Source organism: Eschrichtius robustus, chromosome X, assembly GCF_028021215.1.
Source record: "Eschrichtius robustus isolate mEscRob2 chromosome X, mEscRob2.pri, whole genome shotgun sequence".
NCBI lineage: Eukaryota > Metazoa > Chordata > Mammalia > Artiodactyla > Eschrichtiidae > Eschrichtius > Eschrichtius robustus.
The window spans coordinates 8,572,623-8,594,651 of record NC_090845.1 but is presented as its reverse complement, the minus strand read 5'-3'; the positions used below and the strand labels follow the sequence as shown (position 1 = coordinate 8,594,651).

General features: G+C 41.1%; 1 protein-coding gene across 5 annotated transcripts in view; it reads left to right on the top strand.

The window, feature by feature from the left end:
• Nucleotides 1–22,029, top strand: part of MID1 (midline 1) — a 615,186-nt gene that overhangs the window by 537,424 nt on the left and 55,733 nt on the right. For all 5 annotated transcript variants that reach the window (XM_068533512.1, XM_068533511.1, XM_068533513.1 and 2 more), the window contains one exon: nt 17,795–17,902. In XM_068533512.1, the coding sequence (XP_068389613.1) occupies nt 17,795–17,902 (108 nt within the window). The remainder of the gene's footprint in view (nt 1–17,794; nt 17,903–22,029) is intronic.

Genomic DNA, 22,029 nt, shown 5'->3' with positions numbered 1-22,029 from the left:
CACACACACACACACACACACACTCTCTCTCACACACACACACACACACACACACACACACACACTGCAGCCTCAGAATCAGAAACTGACAGACATCTGAATTCTACGGTCTTTGCTCTTCTCTTTCAAACCAGATTAGATTCACTTTTCACTGTCCTTTTGGCAAAGCCCATCTTGAACAGCAACAGTGCTCTCCAGTTTCCCTCCCATCTCCCCTCCTCCTCACTTCATAACTTTGACTGCCACCACAGTTTCAGAAGAGAACCCTGGGAAAGTAAGTAAGCCTGGCTAGCTTCAAAGAGAGATGGTGCAGACCCACTAGGTGAAAGATGCAAAGGAAGTCAGTGAGAAGAACATGAGGTCTAGGAAAGACCACACCCCCAACCCCGCCAGAGTTAAGCCTCCCAATTCACTGTTCAGTCGAGATATAATGGGAGCCACATATGTAATTTTAAATTTCCAAGTAAACACAGTTTTTAATAAGTAAAACCAAATAGTTAAAATTAATTTTACTAGACAGTGTATTGGACCTGATATATTCAAAACATCATTTCAACATGTGATCAGTACAAGAGTGATTAATGTACGCGTTTCATCCTCACGACCCATCTCAGCTCACACTAGCCACATGTCAAGTGCTCAGAAACCGCAAGTGGCTAGTGGCTGTCATACTGGACCCCACGGTGCTAGAACTTCTGTAGCCCACGGTTTAGCCATGGTTAATTATGTGTGCACGTGGCATGTTTGCTAATTGTTTTCTAGTGCAGTCATTTTCTCGAAAAGGCAAAGTTCCCTTTCTAGCGTGGCAGGCGCTCAACAAGTCCATAGGATTGCTTCGTGTATTATCACTTGTACAACGGTGACATCCTTCTCATTCAGGGAGGGATAAGGGCACGCGCGTTTCCTCTTAACTTTGGTTCCTTAGCTACTAAGACTATTGCAAAGATCTCTGGAGACCAGTAGCTTTCGCCACGTGTACTCTAAAACTCAGAACTGAGAAGCAGGGACTGCATCAGAAGTTGAGTTTGCTGGCAGAATCAGAGTAATCACTGCATTAAGATTTGTGTGGTTCCCAGTTTTATAAATAGAGTTTGCAAGGGGAGAGTGTCGGCTTGTTTATTTTGGGTGCCAAATGTTCCTTCTTTTAGCGTGTTATCTGGAAATGATGACGGCAAAGAGATGATCTCCTAGAGGAAGGTGGTTTCTTTTGTATCTCTGACATAGCCTCTATCTAACCTTAACGAAAGCACGGCTGCCTCAGTGAACAATGGAAACAAATGCCCGTAGACAGTGAGTGCACACACGTGCTAACCTGGAGTCGGGCCCTGACTACTTCAACAAAGGGTTGCTTTAATTTTGGCAGAATAAAGTACTTTTTTCCTTCTGTTTTTCATGACATGGCCTTAAAGAATTCCTCATATTTGTGGTCTCAAAAAAATGACAACTATGCTCATGAGGCCTGCCTAAAAAGTGTTCTACTAAACAATAAGAGGGCTTTGTTCTTGGTAATAAAATTAAAGCAAGCAGTGTTTCCATTACCTGGCAGGATGCCACCTCCTTGCCACCCCCTGATCCTGACAAACATAAACAGAGCCTTCTGTTGCCCAGGTAGGAAGGTGAGAAGGCAACATCTGTCAGGTTTGTGTATAGAAATACAGCTGACCTTTCAGATAATGGGGTGGGGGGGGGGGGAAGAGGGAGAGAGAGAGAAGCACTTCTTCGTGTGATCCCTAACTCAAGTGTTTACAATTCAGTTTTACTGCAGAAGATTACATATTGAGCCTTAAAGCTGTAAAGCCAGTAATAATTTCACAGTGAGTTGAAATGATGGAAAAGTGACGGGTCTCTAGATAAAGAAATATATGTATTTTAGTCTGACTCATTAGATTTCATGCGTTTTCTTTTCCAGGCAACTTTGTTGCTGGAATTTAGACCCATTGCTCAGATTTAGACCCATTCACGGTCAGTTGCAAATGGAAGTTTGTAGGTGGATTGTGGCCCCAAGGTTAGGACTGATCAAGGTTAAGATAGAAAGTGCTGTCGGATACAAACTCTGTGTAGCTCTGCAATTAGTCCTAAGTCACTGGAGCTACATATAGGACAGACTGGACGACTGTGACACCAAGTGTCCTCTGACCTCCGTGACAGCTCTTCTTGAAGAAACATCCAGATGGCAGTCCCCCGTAACGCTCTAGCACCCCTTTCTAACTGTCAGTGCCAGGCCCGTAACGGCGCTCACCAGTCCCGTGTCCGCCGGCCTGAGAGCTTCCAGCTGCAAGAGGCTAAGACTCTGCCTGGGGGCTTTTCCCACCCCACCCCAGTTAATTCCGGAGAGGAGTTCATGCCCACCCACCCCCAACAGGCTTCCAACCAGCCACTGATGGGAGATAGTAGATAAATGCCCCCTCTTCTTCCCCATCAGCTGGAAACAGTGTTCTGCACCGTTTCCCAAAGTTACCCATTGGGATTCATCTCCATTTGACCACAGTGGCCTTGGTAAAAGCACACTTGACTGGCTTCATACGTTTCCTCCTATCTCACTTCCCCGCACCCCTACTGGTATTTCCTGGTGACAACTAGTACTTCAGCCCGGTCTCATGCTCCGCTCCAAGGGGAACAGAGCCACAGACCTCCCTTCAAACGGAATGATAGCACCAAATCCATTTTCCCCGTTGTGACCGTAGCTCAGTTGTTCGTTTTCTCTAAACTCGCCCTTTCACTGTATATTTGAGTAAATATGCGTATTAAACACTGGGCATCAAAAAAATATTTAGAAATCAACCTCCCAGCTTCTGCTGCTTATTCTAGAGTGACAACAGCCAGGCAAGATGGTTCGTAGATAGTGCTTGTGGATACATCAGAAAGCCAGAACAAAGCTTGACATTTTCCAGTTATACTTCCAAGTGCAAGTCTAATCAGTGACATAATCACGTCTATTTCACTCACGGTCAGGAAGACCAAAGAGCCGGCATCCAACCCTTGTTCTCCATAACTCTGCAGGAGGGCAGATAGCACCCACCCTTGAGTAACTCAAGCCTGAATACGAGTCCAACTTTGTATTTTTCCAGTCCATTGCTATTCAGGAATCATGGCACAACAACTAAAAAGAATGCCACTTAATGAGAAATGACATGTAAGATTGAAAATGAGTAATGGAAGGTCATGGGATAGAAGCTTCCTCTTTCCATCAGAAATGACTTCCCTTCCCTGAAACATATCACCTCCATCCTCCCCGGCATTCAACCGTCCTCTTCCAGAAGTTACTTTTTAGCTCTGACCACAACGTCTAAAAGCTGATTTTTGCCAAATACATTGGTTCAGAATCACTTCATAGAAAGTAGCACTTTCCAGAAATTTTATGAAAAGACTCGATAGAGACAAGTGCCCATGACAGATTAACAGTTTTTTTTTTTTTTCCATTCTGTGTGCCCAACCCAAACGGAAGGGTGTAGAGCACTTGTGTTATAAAGTGTGTAATTAATAAGAGAAAGGAAGGGAGGAGTTTATTGTTTTTGAATGAATTATGAGCAACACCTTCCATTCTGCTTCTTCATTTTGGAACAGCTTTGAACAGAGTTACCATGAAACACAAAAAGAGAAGTCAGTGGCATTCATGCCAAGAATGTAAGATTGAAGTTACTTGAGTGTAGTCCGAGAAACACCTCAGGGGCAGAGCGGCATTTGGTATAACTGGGACAGAAGTTGGCAGGACGTGGTGGGCAAAGTAAAAACCATACTGCAAGTTATGTTTTCATTTTCAAATTGAAATCCTATGAATTCAGTCTTTGGATCTGTTCATGCCCTGAAGGAAGAAAACTATTATTTATCAAGCACCTATTAAGTGCCAGAGAGTTTACAGATATTTTCACTGAAAGTATGCAAATGAGAAAACATTCTCACAGAAACTCAACACATTTTTCACACCTGCAACTCTTTCACTCCAAAGCCCAAAGGCTCCAAACGCCATAGACTCTTTTCCTCTGTGCTAGAGGTTGGCAAACTATGCCCCTAGGGCCAAATCTGATTTGTCACCTGTGTTTGTAAGTAAAGTTTTATTTGGGACGCGGCCACACCCATTTGGTTACGTATCATCAGCGGCTGCTTGCATATGACAACGAGGGCATCGAGGAGTTACAACAGAGACCTGGTCCACAGAGCTAAAATATTTACCGTCTAGCCCTTTACAGCAAAGTTTCCCAACTCCTGCGCCACATCATGGAAGACTCATCTCCAACCCTCACCTCCCGTTGCATCAAGAAGGATACGAAATACATTCGGGATTTGAAAGTAACTCGAAAATTCCGGAATTAGTCCTCCTGTTATAGCTTCCAAAGCTATTGTTTTGGTGAAAGATGATGAAGGATACAAGTTTTGATTCATGCTAGAAAGTCCCCAGGTAATTGGCACAGGCCAAATGGTCCTAGAACATCAAGTGTTGATTCTATATGGACATTCCAGATAAACAGAGCTTCTTAACCGTAGTGGTAGTTAACATTTATTGAGTAATTATAATGTGCCAAGCACTTCTCAGTGGCTTTTCATGTACTAATTCATTTAGCTCTCACCACAGTCCAACCCTGGGGTTTCTACCACAACACTGGTGACATTTGAGGCTTGGATGATTCTCGTTTCTAGTGGGGGCTGTCCTGAGCATCGTAGGATGTGTAATTAGCAGCAACTCTGACCTCTACCCTCTAGATGCCAGTAGCACTCACACACCCTCTCCCCTGCCCCCAGTTTTGACAACGGAAAATGTCTCCAGACATTGCCATTGTCCCCTGGGGGAACATCTGGTCAACCAGGTAGAAGTTGGTATTTTCTTCATTACGCAGATGAGGAACTTGAGAAATGGATAGTTGAAGCAAGTGGCCGAGAACATACAACTAGTAAGGAAGCAAGACCTGGTGTTCAATCCCGGGAAGACTTCCTCAGGACCCTGAGTTCTGAACTCCTGCCTCCTCTAGCCCTTGTTCACTCTAAATCATTTCACCTCAGGACTTCCCTGGTGGCGCAGTGGTTAAGCATCTGCTGCCAATGAGGGGGGGGGGGGGCACGGATTCGAGCCCTGGTCCGGGAAGATCGCACATGTGGCGGAGCAACTAAGCCCGTGCGCCACAACTACTGAAGCCCGTGTGCCTAGAGCCCATGCTCTGCAACAAGAGAAGCCACCGCAATGAGAAGTCCGCACACCGCGACGAAGAGGAGCCCTCACTCGCCACAACTAGAGAAAGCCCGTGCGCCACGAAGACCCAACGCAGCCAAAAATAGATAAATAAAATAAATAAATTTAAACAAACAAATAAATAAATAATTTCACCTCGTTTGACGGTTTTGCTTTACTGCAGAATGACCCACATCAACAACATCTTGGATGGTCATGTTGCGTGTGCTACTCTTGGGAGAAAAATTCTTTTGTGGTGACGTTTCCAAGTTTTAGGCATTAGCAGTGGCGTTCTTGCCGGACAGTTTTAATGTATCGTTACCATTATGTTTCATTTATAGGAAGGCTTTTATTGCTTAGCTCACCACAGTGTGTTGCTGTTTTTAATGGCATCTCGATTCGTTATCCAACATTCAAGCATCATCATTTTAGAAACCTCAAGAAAAGAGGATTTATCATGAGGTTCCTGGGAGCTTTTTTTTTGATCCCATAGTGGAAATAAAACAAAATCCCATCTGGATAGTTAATCAATATGTATAATTGGTCTCCTCTGGGCCAAATCGTTTTCCACCACGTCACTCTACAGTAAAGGTTGGATTACATGTGACCTTCTATCCATGCCATCACTACTTTTACTTCTCACCAAAAGCACTTGATGAAGGAATTCCATTTTTTTTTTTTTTTTGAAAAGCCTTTCTTGGACTTTTAAAAGTCTTAGTGAAAAGTGTTCAATATTAAGTTAACATGCTAAATATTATATTTAAAAAGGTTATCCTGTACTCTAGTTTCTCCTCCAAAAACAGGGACCCTGGGATCGTGGCCAGTTGTTCCTCTCTCTCATCTCCTTCAGCTCGGTCCACAAATACTTGACTTCAGTGTGAGAGAATTTCAGGATGGAGATTACATATAAACATATTATTGATAGATGAATTACAGTAATACAGTCTGCTCTTTTCTCAGCTCTCCTTGGCTCAGTTTTATATACAAACTCAAATATTAGAATCCCTTTCATTGTTCCTTCCGGCAGCTCTGTCTAACTTCTGCCCCAGGATCTGGAATGTTCATTACAGCTGCCTTGGACAATAAAACCCAAAGCACCCTCAGATCCTCACATTTTTCTTTGCACCTGGTCAGCAGTCTGCAGTGGGACGTAGAGCCTACTTGCACACAGATTTCCCGGTACCCTCGTCTTCCCGGCCACATCATTAGCTCCTCTGCTGCTCAGTGGCGCTTTAGTTGCTCCAGCCCTGGGCGTATTGGAATTCACTCCTCCGGTGTTTTTCTTTTTGAACGAGACAGGATTGTTCGGGACATTGTGACATATAACAGTGTGAAATAGTAGTGTTATTAAGATACAATAACACTAGTCCCTTTAAGTTTGGATGCAGACTCAAAATTCCATATTCTTCGTAATAGAGAAAAGTGCTGTTGAGTTTAAACAATAGCAACAATAGCAACATAGCAGCAAACCATAAAGGGTTTTTTTAAAATTTATTTTATTGAAGTATAGTTGACTTACAATGTTGTGTTAATTTCTGCTGCACAGCAAAGTAATTCAGTTATACATATATATACATTCTTGTTCATATTCTTTTCCATTATGGTTTATCACAGGATATTGAATATAGTCCCCTGTGCTCTACAGTAGGACCTTGTTGTTTATCCATTCTATGTATACTAGTTTGCATCTGCTGACCGCAAACTCCCAATCCATTCCTCCCCCTTGGTGACCACAAGCCTGTTCTCTAGGTCTGTGAGTCTGTTTCTGTTTTGTAGGTAAGTTCATTTGTGTCACATTTTAGATTCCACATATAAGTGACATCATATGGTATTTGTCTTTCTCTTTCTTATTTAACTTAATATGATAATCTCTAGGTCCATGTTGCTGCAAACGGCATTATTTCATTCTTTTTTATGGCTGAGTAATATTCCATTATATGTATATACCACATCTTCTTTTTTTAAAAGATTTATTTTATTTATTTTTGGCTGCCTCGGGTCTTAGTTGTGGCATGCAGGATCTTCATTGGGGCGTGTGGGTTTTCTCTTCTCTAGTTGTGGCGCGCAGGCTCCAGGGCACGTGGGCTCTGTAGTTGTGGCGTGCAGGTTCCAGAGCACGTGGGCTCTGTAGTTTGTGGCACGCAGGCTTAGTTGCCCTGCGGCATGTGGGATCTTAGTTCGCCGACCAGGGATCGAACCCACGTCCCCTGCATTGCAAGGTGGATTCTTTACCACTGGACCGCCAGGGAAGTCCCTATACCACATCTTCTTTATCCATTCATCTGTTGATGGACATTTAGGTTGTTTCCATGTATTGGCTATTATAAATACTGCTGCTGTGAACACAGGGGTGCATGTACCTTTTTGAATTATAGTTCTGTCTGGATATATGCCCAGGAGTGGGATTGCTGGATAATATGGCAAGTCTATTTTTAGTTTTTTAAGGAACCTGCATACTGTTCTCCACAGTGGCTGCACCAAGTTACATTCCCACCAACAGTGTAGGAGGGTTCCCTTTTCTCCACATCCTCTCCAGCATTTCTTATTTGTTGATTTTTTTAATGATGGCCATTCTGACTGGTGTGAGGTGATACCTCATTGTAGTTTTGATTTGCATTTCTCTAATAATTAGCAATATGTTGAGCATCCAAAAAAGAGTTTTGACCTTTCTCAAGGTCACCGTCATTTGAATCACGGTGCAGCTTTGCTTTTGCCAGGAGGACCAATTCTAGGCCAATTTGTAAAGTAGACATTTGTCTTCTAAACCCCCAATCTCGTTGGTAGTGATTTCAGGGGATCAAGGTTTAGAGTCTTAAACCAAAGGGGTACAATATCAAGAGTACACTAATGGTGGGCCAGCGTGGTAGGGGGCTCTCCTGGGCCGCACAGGTTGGCGGGGGCACCATTCTCGTGCTTTCAAAGTGAATGGTGGGGACTTCCCTGGAGGTTCAGTGGTTAAGACTTTGCCCTCCGATGCAGGGGCTGCGGGTTCGATACCTGGTCAAGGAGCTAAGATCCCACATGCCTCGTGGCCAAAAAACCAAAACATAAAACCGAAGCAATATTGTAACAAGTTCAATAAAGACTTTAAAAACGGTCCACATCAAAAAAAAAAAAAATCTTACAAAAAAAAAAAAGTGAATGGTGGCCTGTGGAATTGTGCGATGCCAGCACCCTTCTTTCCTCAACACCCTGGAATAAAGTTTCCTTTCCCTAGCACATCGGGGTCATCCTCTCCTAGGCTTACTTCATTGTTTGCAGTGGGTATGAATAGGAAGTGATCTATCAAGTCAGCATATCCTTTTCACAAGAGGGATTGAAAGGTTTTACTCTGAAAATCTAGAGGTTTTTAACATGCATATTAGTCCAATTCCACCTGTGCGAAGTGGCCAGATATTTTTCCACATTGATGTTTCCTTATAAGAGTTCCATAAAATATTTCTAAAGATGTGAAGGCCACACATACCTGAAATCTGATGATGTTTATACCCTGCACTGAACATCTCAGTGGAATACAAGTCAAATTAAAAGAGCAGGGACTTCCCTGGTGGCGCACTGGTTAAGAACCCGCCTGCCAATGCAGGCGACACGGGTTCAAGCCCTGGTCCGGGAAGATCCCACATGCCGCGGAGCAACTAAGCCCGTGCGCCACAACTACTGAGCCTGCGCTCTAGAGCCCGCGAGCCACAACTACTGAGCCCGTGTGGCACAACTACTGAAGCCTGCGTGCCTAGAGCCCGTGCTCCGCGACAAGAGAAGCCACCGCAATGAGAAGCCCGCGCACCGCAATGAGAGAAAGCCCACGCACAGCAGCAAAGACCCAACGCGGCCAAAAATAAATAAATATATATATATTTTTTCAATTAAAAGAGCAAGTTTTTAGAAATACTTAGAAACTTTACAGACTTCTAAGGAACATGTCACAGACACGTAGTGCAATTTTTAGTGTGTGGATGTAATTAAATCCCTTTAATGTTGATATACATATGACAAGAACAAAATAATAAATTGTCCATTTCACCCCACCCCTTCTGTGAAATACTGTAACACTATTACACCATAAAATTTAGCGGGGGGACTTTTTACTGGGCCTGGCTAACCAAGTGCTCTGGAGAAAATAGCCAACCCATTTATGTGATCATTAACTAATCTGGGGAATGTGTACATGTAACCCGCATTTCTAAAAAAAGGCAGATAAACTGTACACCCATTGGCAACTTACACGGGACTGTGGCTGATTCTTGGTAGCTGATCCAAGCATGAATGCGGCCGGTGGCCCTGTGCTGAATTAGCTCTCAGGGCTACTGCTAGGGTGAGACAGGAGCAATGGCCTCACTTCATTATTCAACTTGCCAGTTTCTCTTTCACTGGGCTCTAATGGATCAGAAAGTCAGAGTCTGTCAAAGAGAAGCTGCAAAATTACCCTAGGAATAGGAGACAGTGGGTTAGCAACTCCCTACAAGCAAGACTCCCTTCTTCTGTAGCTTACAAATTTCCCTTCCCATCTTACCCTTCCTGCCCCCAAAAAAGTTAGTTTAGGACAATTGTGAACACACTAGATCGAAGATAAATACAATGCATTCTCGTTATTCACAGTACTTAAATTCCATAAAGTCACCAGGAACACTGGCTAATAACGAACCATTGCTCTTCAGGGAAGTACATACACACACACACCCCACACATAGATTATAATCTTAAATCCTAAAAACAAGTCATCCTGGTTGATTGTATTTTCTTTATTTTATAAACAAGAAAAGGAGGTTTCGAAGTATTAAGTGACTTGGCTGAGGTGGCCCCACTAACGGATGCTAGAGCGGGGACTCAGACCCAGTCTAACTCGCTGCAGAGCCGGCGCTGCTTGCTCAATGCTCTGCCACTTCTGTTGTCCCCATCCTGTGGTTCTATGAGAGCTGCCACAAGAAGGCGGAACGTGTCTTGTTCAACCGCAGCTGGGTGCTGGCTCATTTTTTTCACGCTCCGAGCCTGTCTGCAAATGGATGTGAAAAGGCCCCAAGTATTGATGTGGAGGTCACAAACGAATTTTTAAATGTTTGCAAGGAGGTCTGTTAAATCCATCATACTCCAATAAAGATGTTTAAAAAAATAAATAAAAAGACATGGCTAAATACAAAAACAAACAAAAAAGCAGCATCAGGAGTGCCTGCAGACACCCTTTCCACATCTTTTGGCTGGTTCCTTTTCATCCCTCGAGAGACTTGTCGGAGAATTCTTGTCTGATCATGACCACTATTAAAAAAAGACCCTCCTCTCAGCCGTGTTCGATCACATTACCCTCTGTGATTTCCTTTACACACGTCACGATCTGAAAGTTTTATTTATTTCTTGGCTTGTTCAGCCTGTTGCCCTTCACTTAACGTGTAAACTCTGTGATAATGGGAACTTTGTCTCTCTTGGGTCCCAATGTATGCCCAGCACTTGGAATGCTGGCTGATACGCTGTGGGAACCCAGTTGCTGTTATTTGAATGAATAAGTGAATGGAAAGGTGAATGGATCAACAGTGGTATGTAGCTCTTTCAAAGTGAAGGCTGCAAGTGTATTCTGAGAGCAGTCATGGCTTGAGTTTGTGTGACATCGGCTATGGTACTTCCAGTCTCCGAAAAAGGTGTTCGTTAGGACCTTAAAAAAGATAGGGTGATAACTCGGGAAAGAAGAAATAAGTTCTGAAAGAACTGGGATTAGATCTCGCTTTAGAAGAATTTAACTTAGAGTATTTTGCAAAGAGACAAAGTTAGTACTAAAGACCAGGAGACAACGGTGGGGAGGATGGCGCATTTCACGGCAAGAAAGGAAGCTGTGGGGACTTCCCTGGTGGTCCAGTGGTTAGGACTCCATGCTGTCACTGCCGAGGGCCCGGGTTCGATCCCTGGTCGGGGAGCTAAGATCCCACAAGCCATATGGCACGGCCAAAAAAGAAAAGAAAGGAAGCTGTAACTCCAGATGTAGAGAAGATACATGGTAGCACATGGTTGAGGCCAACACAGAGATGAGGTGAGAGTGACCGAGTTTCTCCTCATGAGGGGCTGATGTGATATTTACTCATGAGTGCAATGAAGGTGAGAAAAAAAGTAGCAGTGAGGAGCCTGAAATGGGAAGAGGGCTCAGTTTTAAGCTATATTTTGTCCTGCGATGTGAAGGGCTCTATAGGATAAGCACCCCATTTCCATGTGGTCCAGAGGTGGTATACAGCAGTTAACTACCACTGGCCATCATTCCTAATTCTCTCCATCCCCCTTGTCTTTAGGTTAAGGACCAAGAAGGAGACTTATGACACAAAGGTGGAAGTGTAGGTCTGTAAAAGAAGGTTTGGGGGTTGTTTCTTGAATCCTTAGATTGGCCCTACTCAGAGCACTTCCATCAGCGTTCGTGGTTTCTGAATCAAAAGATGTGAATCAGAAATAAAAGCTAAAATCATAACCAGGAGCTGCCAGCTTCCAAACCAAAACTGGGAACTGGAAACACCTGAACACACTGCAAGTAACCAGTAAACCCTGCCATATTTTAATTAATAGCCCGTATAAGAAATGAAGTCCAATGAAATCATTAACTTTTTTTTTTTAAGTGACAAATGAAACAGCACAACTGTGGAAAACTTCTTTGTACTGGAAGGATCTTAGAAATATAGGATTAGCATTCAACTCATTTTATTGTACCTTTTGGAATATAAGAATGGTAGGGTTACAAATATTTGGAAGCTTCATCAAAGTGGAAAAAGAGATTCAACTTTCCCAGTTTCAGAGGAGTCACATCTGTATTCTTTGAAAGATCTCAGGATAATACTTGGCCTAAAATGATCAGATGATAGTCCCCAATTTCTGGGAATTTATATTTTGGGACGATGGTGGTTGCAGTATCAGCCTTCTCAAAACATATTTGGCTCAACAAAGTAGATTTCAGTCCACTTTGTTGGTAAAACAAACCTATTCATTGTAAATATCGATTAGTCAGAAGTTGGATTAAATTGAGCCCCACGTTATGATGGCGACTGAGACACTTTTCCTACCATAGAGTAACCCAAATTTGCAATGATTTTGCGAGTGAAATAGATCCCAAACTAAATCATAGTCTCTTAACAAACTACTTCCCAATGCAGACAGTACTACCTCAGATTTGTCTATGGCTTCATGATGTAAGTCATTTCCCCATATATTATTCCTCATATATTGCGGTATTGTATTTACCACAAAAATCCCACTTGACTGAGAGAGCAGACAATAGTCACCTCATTTTACAAAATAGGACAACTTAGAAATGGACATCCTCCTTGACTTTCTCAGTATCATCCTACGAGCAGAGCTCGTACTCCATACCACATTTCATGGCACCTACTTTAGAGTTACTAGCAGGGTCTCACTAGGTTCAGTCAAAACCAGAATATCTTTTTTTTTCGGGGGGGCGGGTATAGTTGTTTTACAATGTTGTGTTAGTTTCTACTGTACAGCGAAGTGGAGTTCCCTGTGCTATACAGCAGGTTTTGTTAGTTATCTATTTTATACATATCAGGTAGTATATATATGTCAATCCCAATCTCCCAATTTATCCCACCTCCCCTTTCCCCCCCTTGGTGTCCATACATTTGTTCTCTACGTCTCTGTCTCTATTTCTGCCTTGCAAACAGGTTCATCTGTACCATTTTTCTAGATTCCACATATATGCGTTAATATATATTTGTTTTTCTCTTTCTGACTTGCTGCAGTCTGTATGACAGTCTCTACATCCATCCACGTCCCAACAAATGACCCAATTTCGTTCCTTTTTATGGCTGAGTAATATTCCATCGTATATGTGTACCACTTCTTCTTTATCCATTCGTCTGTCGATGGGCATTTAGGTTGCTTCCATGACCTGGCTATTGTAAATAGTGCTGCGGTGAACATTGGGGCGCATGTGTCTTTTTGAGTTACGAAAACCAGAATATCTTTAAGCAGAGAATATGTTAGCAGCCACATCAAAGCCTAAGGACCTCACAATATGGTCGATTGAGTTTTGACCAAGTGCTAAGACACTTCAACGGAGGAAAGAATAGTCTTTTCAGTAAATAGTGCTTAGGCAACTGGATATCCATAAATATAAGGATGAGGTTGGACCCCTACTTCTCATAATAATACACAAAACTTAATTTAAAATGGTTTGTAGACATAAGTGTAAGAGATAAAACTTCTAGAGGAAAACTGAGGTATAAATCTTCATGACCTTGGATTAGGTTTCTTAGCTACAACACCAAAAGCACAAGTGACAGTAGAACAATAGGTAAATTAGACTCCATCAAAATTAAGAACTTTTGTGCTTCAAAAGTCACCATCAAGAAAATGAAAAGACAACCCACAGAATGGGAGAAAAGATTTGCAAATCACATAGCTAATAAGGGACCTGTATCCAGAATATATAAAGAAATCATACAGTTCAACTATATAAGACAAATGGCCCAATTACATAATGCGCAAAGGATCTGAATAGTCTTATCTCGAAATTAGGTACACATATGGCCAAGAAGCACATGAAAAGATGCTCAACGTCATTAGCCATCAGGGAAATGCAAATCAAAACCACAATGAGATGCCACTCCACACCCACTAGGATGAACAAAACAAAAAAGACAGACAGTATCAAGTGTTGACAAGGATGTGGAGAAATTGGAAGCCTCACATACTTCTTGTTGGAACATAAAATGATGCGGCCCCTTTGGAAAACAGTTTGGCAGTTCCTCAAAAAGTTAAACACAGAATTAACATGTGACCCGGCAATTCTACTCCTGTACTCAAGAAGAATGAATACATATGTGCACACAAAAATTTATACATGAATGTTCATAGCAATATTGTTTATAGTGACTAAAAAGTAGAAGCACTCCACATGTCCATCTACTAGAGAATGGATAAACAAAATGTGGTATATTGCTTAAATGGAATAATGGAATAATATTTGGCATAAAAAGGAATGAAGTACTGACACATGCTATGTGACTTGGAGAAATCTTGAAAACATTATGCTAAGTGAAATAAGCCAGACAAAAAGGATCGCATATTGTTCGATTCCATTTTTATGAAATGTCCAGAACAGGCAAATCCATAAAGAGACAGAACATAGCTTAGTGGTTACCTAAGCCTCGAAATGGGGTGGGTAGCAAGAATGTGGAGTTACTGCAAATGGGTATGGGAATTCTTTAGGGGATATTGAAAGTTTTCTAAAATTAGATTGTGATGATGATTATGGAACTCTGAATACACTCAAACCCACAAACCGTACACTTTAAATGGGTGAATTTTATGATATGTGAAGTATATTTCAATAAGGCTGTAAAAAAAAAAAAAAATCAACACCCTTCCCCCTAAAAAAACAACTTCTTAAGACATATTTTTGTGTCTATACAGTCCTAGAAAACCAATAAATCCAATACCTGCATATTGAGTGCTTGTAAATATATCATGATAGCTACTTGCTTCATTACATTTTACCTTGTCTCTTGTTGGAAGATCATTTTCACTATCTGTTCATTCAACAAATAGCTTTTGAATGCCTATTTTGTGCCAAATATGGTGCCAGATGCTTGGGATAGATGTCTCATTTCATACAACAGCCAGAGATCCCTCCCTTTATGGAGCTTGCATCCAACTGGATTTACCTTGATTGTATGTTCAAGTACAACTTAGCTCTGAGGGCTCATTCTAGGAGATACTTTTCAAGTGTAAGGTGCTATTTTCCAGAAATTTCACTTTCTCCATTATAGTGGGCCCATGGTTTCGATATGATCCCATCCTTTTCACGGCTCGGTGGTAGTCAGTTATTAAATTCAGTTTGAAGTCAAAAGAAATGACAAGAAATTTCTTGAGAGTAGTAGGGTTTCAAGTAAATATTTCCATAGATAGCTCAACTTATTTGAGAAGCCTCAAGGGAACTAGAAATGATGACAGAAAAGTAATGGTAAGAGAAATTGAGCCCAGTGATTAACTTCCTTGAAATATTAGCCTGAGTTCCACGTTCTGTGCTTGTCCGTTAATGCATTCTTAATTCTTTCTTTTGTTTATTAAACATTTAGCAAATATGTCTGTGTGCTAATCTGACATAGGACATGATCTCATAGTTCGCTGCAAATGGCCAGTGACCATCATCTTCTCAGTAAGACGGTATCTTGAGTTGTTTCTCTGCCCTGTCTCACAGTGATCAGGAATAAAAGTCAAGGAATCCTGGTCTCTGGAAACAGGACATGATTTCTCTGAACAGCCATCAGTGAATTTTTATTCTGAACTCCTGACCCCACTTCCGGTTTGTGTCATTCATAGGGATTGAAATTACTCCAGTTAAAGAAAGTATCCCTAATCAAAAGGGCTTAATGACTGGGCCATGTCTCCTCCCTGAGTTATACTGGAGTAATCAATGCTATTGTCATTCTTTGTAACACTGCAGCTTCTCCTGCGCTGTGTTAAAATCATAAAACTCATGCATGCTATCTCCATTTCCCACAGCTGTGATTTCTGGGTCTCTGTCTGTGAATAAGCATTTCAGAATTGTCATGAGATGGAGGAAATAGCACGTGCAGAGTATTTCCCAAGCCCAGTTGCCAAGAATGAGCTAATTTTAACCCTCCCTTGCATACAATGAGCCTTAAAAACTTCAAATACAAGCCCTTCTACAATGATCTACCTTTCCAGGAGAATGGCAGGCTTTCACTGTAGAACCCTGGTCTTCCTGAAATATACCAGAAGTAAGATTTAAAATTACGTCATAAGATTAATAAGATATTCAACCATCCTTTTCCTTTTTGATGTTTTTATAGTGATTAAATACAAAGTTCATGTCTGTGTATAAAAGAAAAGTTAAATAAATGTAATGTAACCTTGCTGTCTTGCTTTTGGAAAATTTGTCCAAAGATACTGATCATAATCTATCCTCCATAAAAGAATAATATTAGTTTTTTCTAACTTTTTATGTTTAACAGGCTAAAATTGCACTTTCCTTCAAAATATTATAAAAGCAGGAATTGCAAATATATTTCAAGTGTCAATTTTCAATCAATTGGTAATAGCTACGTACATGGTGTGTTAAGAAAGATCCTGAGGGACTTCCCTGGTGGTCCAGTGGTTAAGACTCCGTGCTCCCAGTGCAGGGGGCCTGGGTTCGACCCCTGGTCAGGGAGCTAGACCCTGCATGCCACAACTAAGGATCCCGCACACGGCAACAGAGACCCCGCATGCTGCAACTAAGACCCAGCGTGGCCAAATAAATAAATATTTTTTTAAAAAAAGAAAGATCCTGAGGTTCAGTATGGCTTAGCAAAAAAGACTGCTATCATTGGATAATAAATGTTTTCCAGAGGTGCAAGAAGATAGGGAGTGGACATGTAAGTCCTATATTTGCCATCCCTGCATAATTGGAAGAAGAGTTAACATTTAAAATATCTTTTCATAGGGAACACTCTTGCACTGTTGGTAGGAGTGAAAATTGATACAGCCACTATGGAGAACAGTATGGAGGTTCCTTAAAAAACTAAAAATAGAACTACTGTATGACCCAGCAATCCCACTACTGGGCATATACCCCGAGAAAACCATTATTCAAAAAGAGACATGTACCACAATGTTCATTGCAGCACTGTTTACAATAGCCAGGACATGGAAGCAACCTAAGTGTCCATCGACAGATGAATGGATAAAGAAGATGTGGCACATATATACAATGGGATATTGCTCAGCCATGAAAAGAAACGAAACTGAACTATGTGTAGTGAGGTGGATGGACCTAGAGTCTGTCATACAGAGTGAAGTAAGTCAGAAAGAGAAAAACAAATACGGTATGCTAGCACATATATATGGAATCTTTAAAAAAAAAAAAAAAAAAAAAAAAAAAAGGTTCTGAAGAACCTAGGGGCAGGAAAGGAATAAAGACGCAGACGTAGAGAATGGACTTGAGGACGGGGAGGGGGAAGGGTAAGCTGGGACAAAGTGAGAGAGCGGCATTGACATATATACACTACCAGATGTAAAATAGATAGCTGGTGGGAAGCAGCCGCATAGCACAGGGAGGTCAGCTCAGTGCTTTGTGACCACCTACAGGGGTGGGATAGGGAGGGTGGGAGGGAGACGCAAGAGGGAGGGGACATTGGGATATATGTATACGTACAGCTGATTCACTTTGTTGTACAGCAGAAACTAACAGAACATTGTAAAGCAATTATACTCCAATAAAGATGTTAAAAAAAAGAAAACAGTAGACAAATAAAAAAATAAAATATCTTTTCATGACAGAGATAGAGAACAAACTAGTGGTTACCAGTGGGGAGAGGGAAGAGGGGAGGGGCAAGATGGGGTAGGGGAATAAGAGGTACAAACTACTATGTATAAAATAGATAAGCTACAAGGATATATTGTACAACACAGGGAATATAGCCAATATTTAATAATAACTATAAATGGAATATAACCTTTAAAAATTGTGAATCACTATGTTGTACACCTGAAACTTATATAATATTGTATAGCAACTATACCTCAATAAATTCTTTAATAAAATATTTTTTCAGCAATTACCAGAAATATACTAGTCTACATTTTAAAAAGAGCATTTAACTGAAACAAACACCAAATTAATGCTCACCATTTTATCTATCCCCATAGGTCAATGCATCACGTCAAGAAGCCAAATTGATGGAGGAGTGTGATCTTCTTATTGAGATCATTCAGCAAAGACGACAAATTATTGGAACCAAGATCAAAGAAGGGAAGGTACGATTTCTAGGGCCGAAGGTCTTGTATTCTATACCTAGAGAAAATATACTCCCATGCACTTCAATAGCTTAGGAAATATCGAATGACCCCTTTTTCTATATTGTCTGTCATCTCGTCCTAAGTCTTTAAGACGTAGTTCAAAGCCTCTTGGTTGGCCATTTTTTCCTCCACCCTTTCTTTGTGTTATGGTCTCCTATGCACACCTGTAATACAAAGGCTGCTCCTTTACCCAACTCCAGGGCACAGCATGGAGCTCTGGTCTATTATAGCCACTGTTTTCCATCTCTCTTCTCTATGAGGAGGTGGGTTCCATAGAGGAAAAGTTCATTTCATATTTATTGCTATACCCTAGCAATCAAAACAGTATTAAATAAATGTTTAAATGAATCAGACTTTATATACAGAAATTATGAAGTGCTTTCTCATGCTCTTGAGGGAATTTAGACAGGTGTCATTTCATCGTGGCAAAACTCCTGTAGTTTCACTATATCTTATACCCCTTTGTGGATATACAGTATTAATAGTACTTCTTGGCTAATGTTTGTATGTTTAAAATTCCTATGGTTTTATAGTAAACTATATTCAAAAAGCAATTCACAAATTTAGGTTATATTCTTTACGGCCATCTTCTTATTTATTCAAAATTCATTCAGAAATGTTGATAACTTAAGAATCCATCACTTTATTCTATTTTTAAATTAGTCATATTTTTATTGAAATTCTTACGATCTACTTTATTTTCCCCATTTCTCTGCCACCCTCACAAGACAATTTTGTAAATACCTAAAAACAGAAACATTCCTTCCAGATCCAGTCAATTCATGAATTTCTATTATTACTGCTCATAACTATAATGACACGTATAATTAAATCCAGTTGGCAAGTATTAAGTAGTACACAGAGATTACAACAGCTAATGTACGTGCTCTTCTCTGTTTTCTTCAAACTTTTTTTAAAATTAATTATTTTTATTTTTTAATTAATTAATTAATTTATTTATTTTAAAAAAATTTTTGACTGTGTTGCGTCTTCGTTTCTGTGCGAGGGCTTTCTCTAGGTGCGGCAAGCGGGGGCCACTCTTCATCGCGGTGCACGGGCCTCTCACTATCGCGGCCTCTCTTGTTGCGGAGCACAGGCTCCAGACGCGCAGGCTCAGTAGTTGTGGCTCCCGGGCCCAGTTGCTCCGCGGCATGTGGGATCTTCCCAGACCAGGGCTCGAACCCGTGTCCCCTGCATTGGCAGGCAGAATCTCAACCACTGCGCCACCAGGGAAGCCCTGTTTTCTTCAGACTTTTAAACGTGCTTCTAATATTGTAGAATGTTTTAGACTGCTTTGTCTGTATAGATTGAAAAATATGTATACATGTACATTGTGATGGTGATCAGAAAAGTTGAAGTCAAATCAAATAGTTCTGGAAGCTGTTCCAGTAGATTATCAAATTAATACACAATTATTCCCTGGCCAGGGACGGACTCAGATGTGTTGAACAGCTACTTTCCCCCACATACAAATTATCCTGAATGTCAGCCTGGAATCTGTACAGGATCTACTTCCTCTTCTGTCATCATGCACCATGTGTATTTCTCTTAATACCTGACGTCTTTCAGGTTCTCAGGCACATGAGAGCCTGAAAACAGCTGTAATTAATTATTAACATGCATGTGGAAGGTAATTTGTTGCCTTTACGCGGTCGTGTGCAGGGATCAGCTCTCAGTATGCATATTACTTCTTTATTGCTGCTGGAACAGACTACCCCAAACTTGGTGGCTTCAAACAACACAGATTTATTGATACCTGACCTTTTGGAGGTCAGAAGTCTAAAATCAGTCACAACTGGGCTAAAGTTAAGATTTCAGCAGTGCTGTTTCTTTCTGGAGGCTCTAGGGCAGAATCCATTTCTTTTCTGGCTTTTAGAAGCCACCCACATTCCTCGGCTTGTGGTTTCTTCATCATATCACTTTGAGCATTGCACCCATCCTCAGATCTCTTTCTCTGGCACAGACTCTCCTGGTTCTCTCTCATAAGGACCCTTATAATTACATTGGGGTCAACCAGATAATCTAGGATATCCCCCATCTCCAGATCCTGCACTTAATCACATCTGCAAAGGCCCTTTTGTCATGTAAGGTAACATATTTTTAAAACTCCTGGGATTAGGATGTGGACATCTCTGGGGGCCCTTATTCAGCCTGCAGTGACTCTCGCCACAACTTCCTGGCCAGCAGGTCTTCCTTCCCCTTACGTAACTTCCCAGCAGGAGGGTTCCTCTCATGAGCTAGAGCAAAGTAGCGAAGGGGTGTGTGTCCCCAGTTCCAGCCATGGTGATGCATGGGCTTCATGGTCTGGTGCACCCACTCTAGCCTGGACACATGTCCGTGATAGAGAACATAGTACAATAGAAAAGCAAAGAGACACATAGCTGGGCCCAAAACCAGATAAACATCTCCATGGGCCAGAAATAGAGGAAAACTACAAAGCCATGATGGTGGCTTTTTAAGACACAGGCTCCTGGGACTTGGTCTGGAAGAGACTAAAGCAGCTACACCTTCAACTCCTATGGCTAAATAGTTTTGGAAATGTTGGGGTAAAAGGGCTAGAAATGCTCCAGATGGTATGGGAAAGTGAAATCAGGCTCATTGGTTAATGCCATGGGCTGTGTAAGGCTTCTCAGTTCATTCAAAGGGACCGAAAACAGATTATTGCCAGCCTTCACCTAGGGTCATAGCTGTTAGCAAACTTCAGGCCTGGGAGCCTAGAGCAAGTCAGCTGGGTTGGAGCCTGGCTCTGCGCTGTTTCTGATACCTCCACAAAATGGGAGCCTCAGAAATGCAGAGATAATACAAGATTCTGGAATGAGGACCCCCAAGGATGAGGTGAAGGAGACTGTAAAACAGACAGGATAGGCTAAGCAAGGTGGGGGAGGGAGAAAAACATTATGAATGACTTCAGCCCTTGAAAACAGAAACTCAAACCACAATTCCAAAGCAAATAAAGAGATCTTGAATTTCTAAAAATACAGCCAACAAAATCAAAGACATTTTCTCAACTCAGTTGAAATTAATTTTATGTGAAAATGTTAAGAAGATGTTCAAGGAGATACATGAAGGAATGACTTCTATCTTCAAAGAGCAAAAAATTGTGAAACCACAAAAGAAGGATGTGAAATAAGAAACAAAACAGATATAAAAATAACAAATTAGAAGTTTCGGAGGGAAAAACGTATGCACTGAAATGGCAAAGAAAACTCAGTGGGAAGGGAATTTTGGAAGCTGAGTTTTAGCCTCCACATAGGGGAGGCTGTCTGCACATAAGGATAGGAAACTTGATCCATACTGCACACCACATACAAAAGTTAAATGTCAATGGATCATATACCTGAATGTAAAAGGTAAAAACTCTGAAAATTCTAGAAGAAAGAAAACGTGGGAGGAAATCTTGGTGAGCTTTGGTTGGCCAAAGATTATATACACTGGCAGAAACATAAAAGAAATATTTACAAACTATAGAGATAATTATATATTGCATTTCACCAAAAGTAAAAACTTCTCCTCAAAAGGCACTCTTAAGAGAACGTAAAGACAAGCCACATATTAGGAGAAAATACTTATAAATTATTTATTTAATAAAGTAATCGTATCCAGAATGTATAACAAGTTCTCAAAACTCATTAATAAGGAAATAGATGACCCCTTCACCAAAATGGATAAAAGATTTGAATAGATACTTTACCAAAGAAGGTATAAGGCTGGCAAGTAAGCACATGAAAAGATGTTCAAAGTCATTAATAATTAAGGAAATGCAAATTAAAACCTCAGTGAGATACCACTACTTACCTACTAGGATAGTTAAATTAAAAAGATGGACCATGCCAAGTGTTGGTGAGAATGTGGAGGAACTATAGCTCACACACTGTTTCTAAGAATGGAGACGGTATATTTTAGAAAACTGTTTGGCAGGTTCTTAAGTAGTTAAACATACACTTACCATTCGATCCAGCCATTCTAGGTGTTTACCAAGAAAAATGAAAGCGGATGTTTATAAAAAACTTGCATGTGAATTTTCACGTTAATATTAAGGGTAATATTAAGGGTCATTTCCTGACTGGAAATGACCCGAAGTCTAT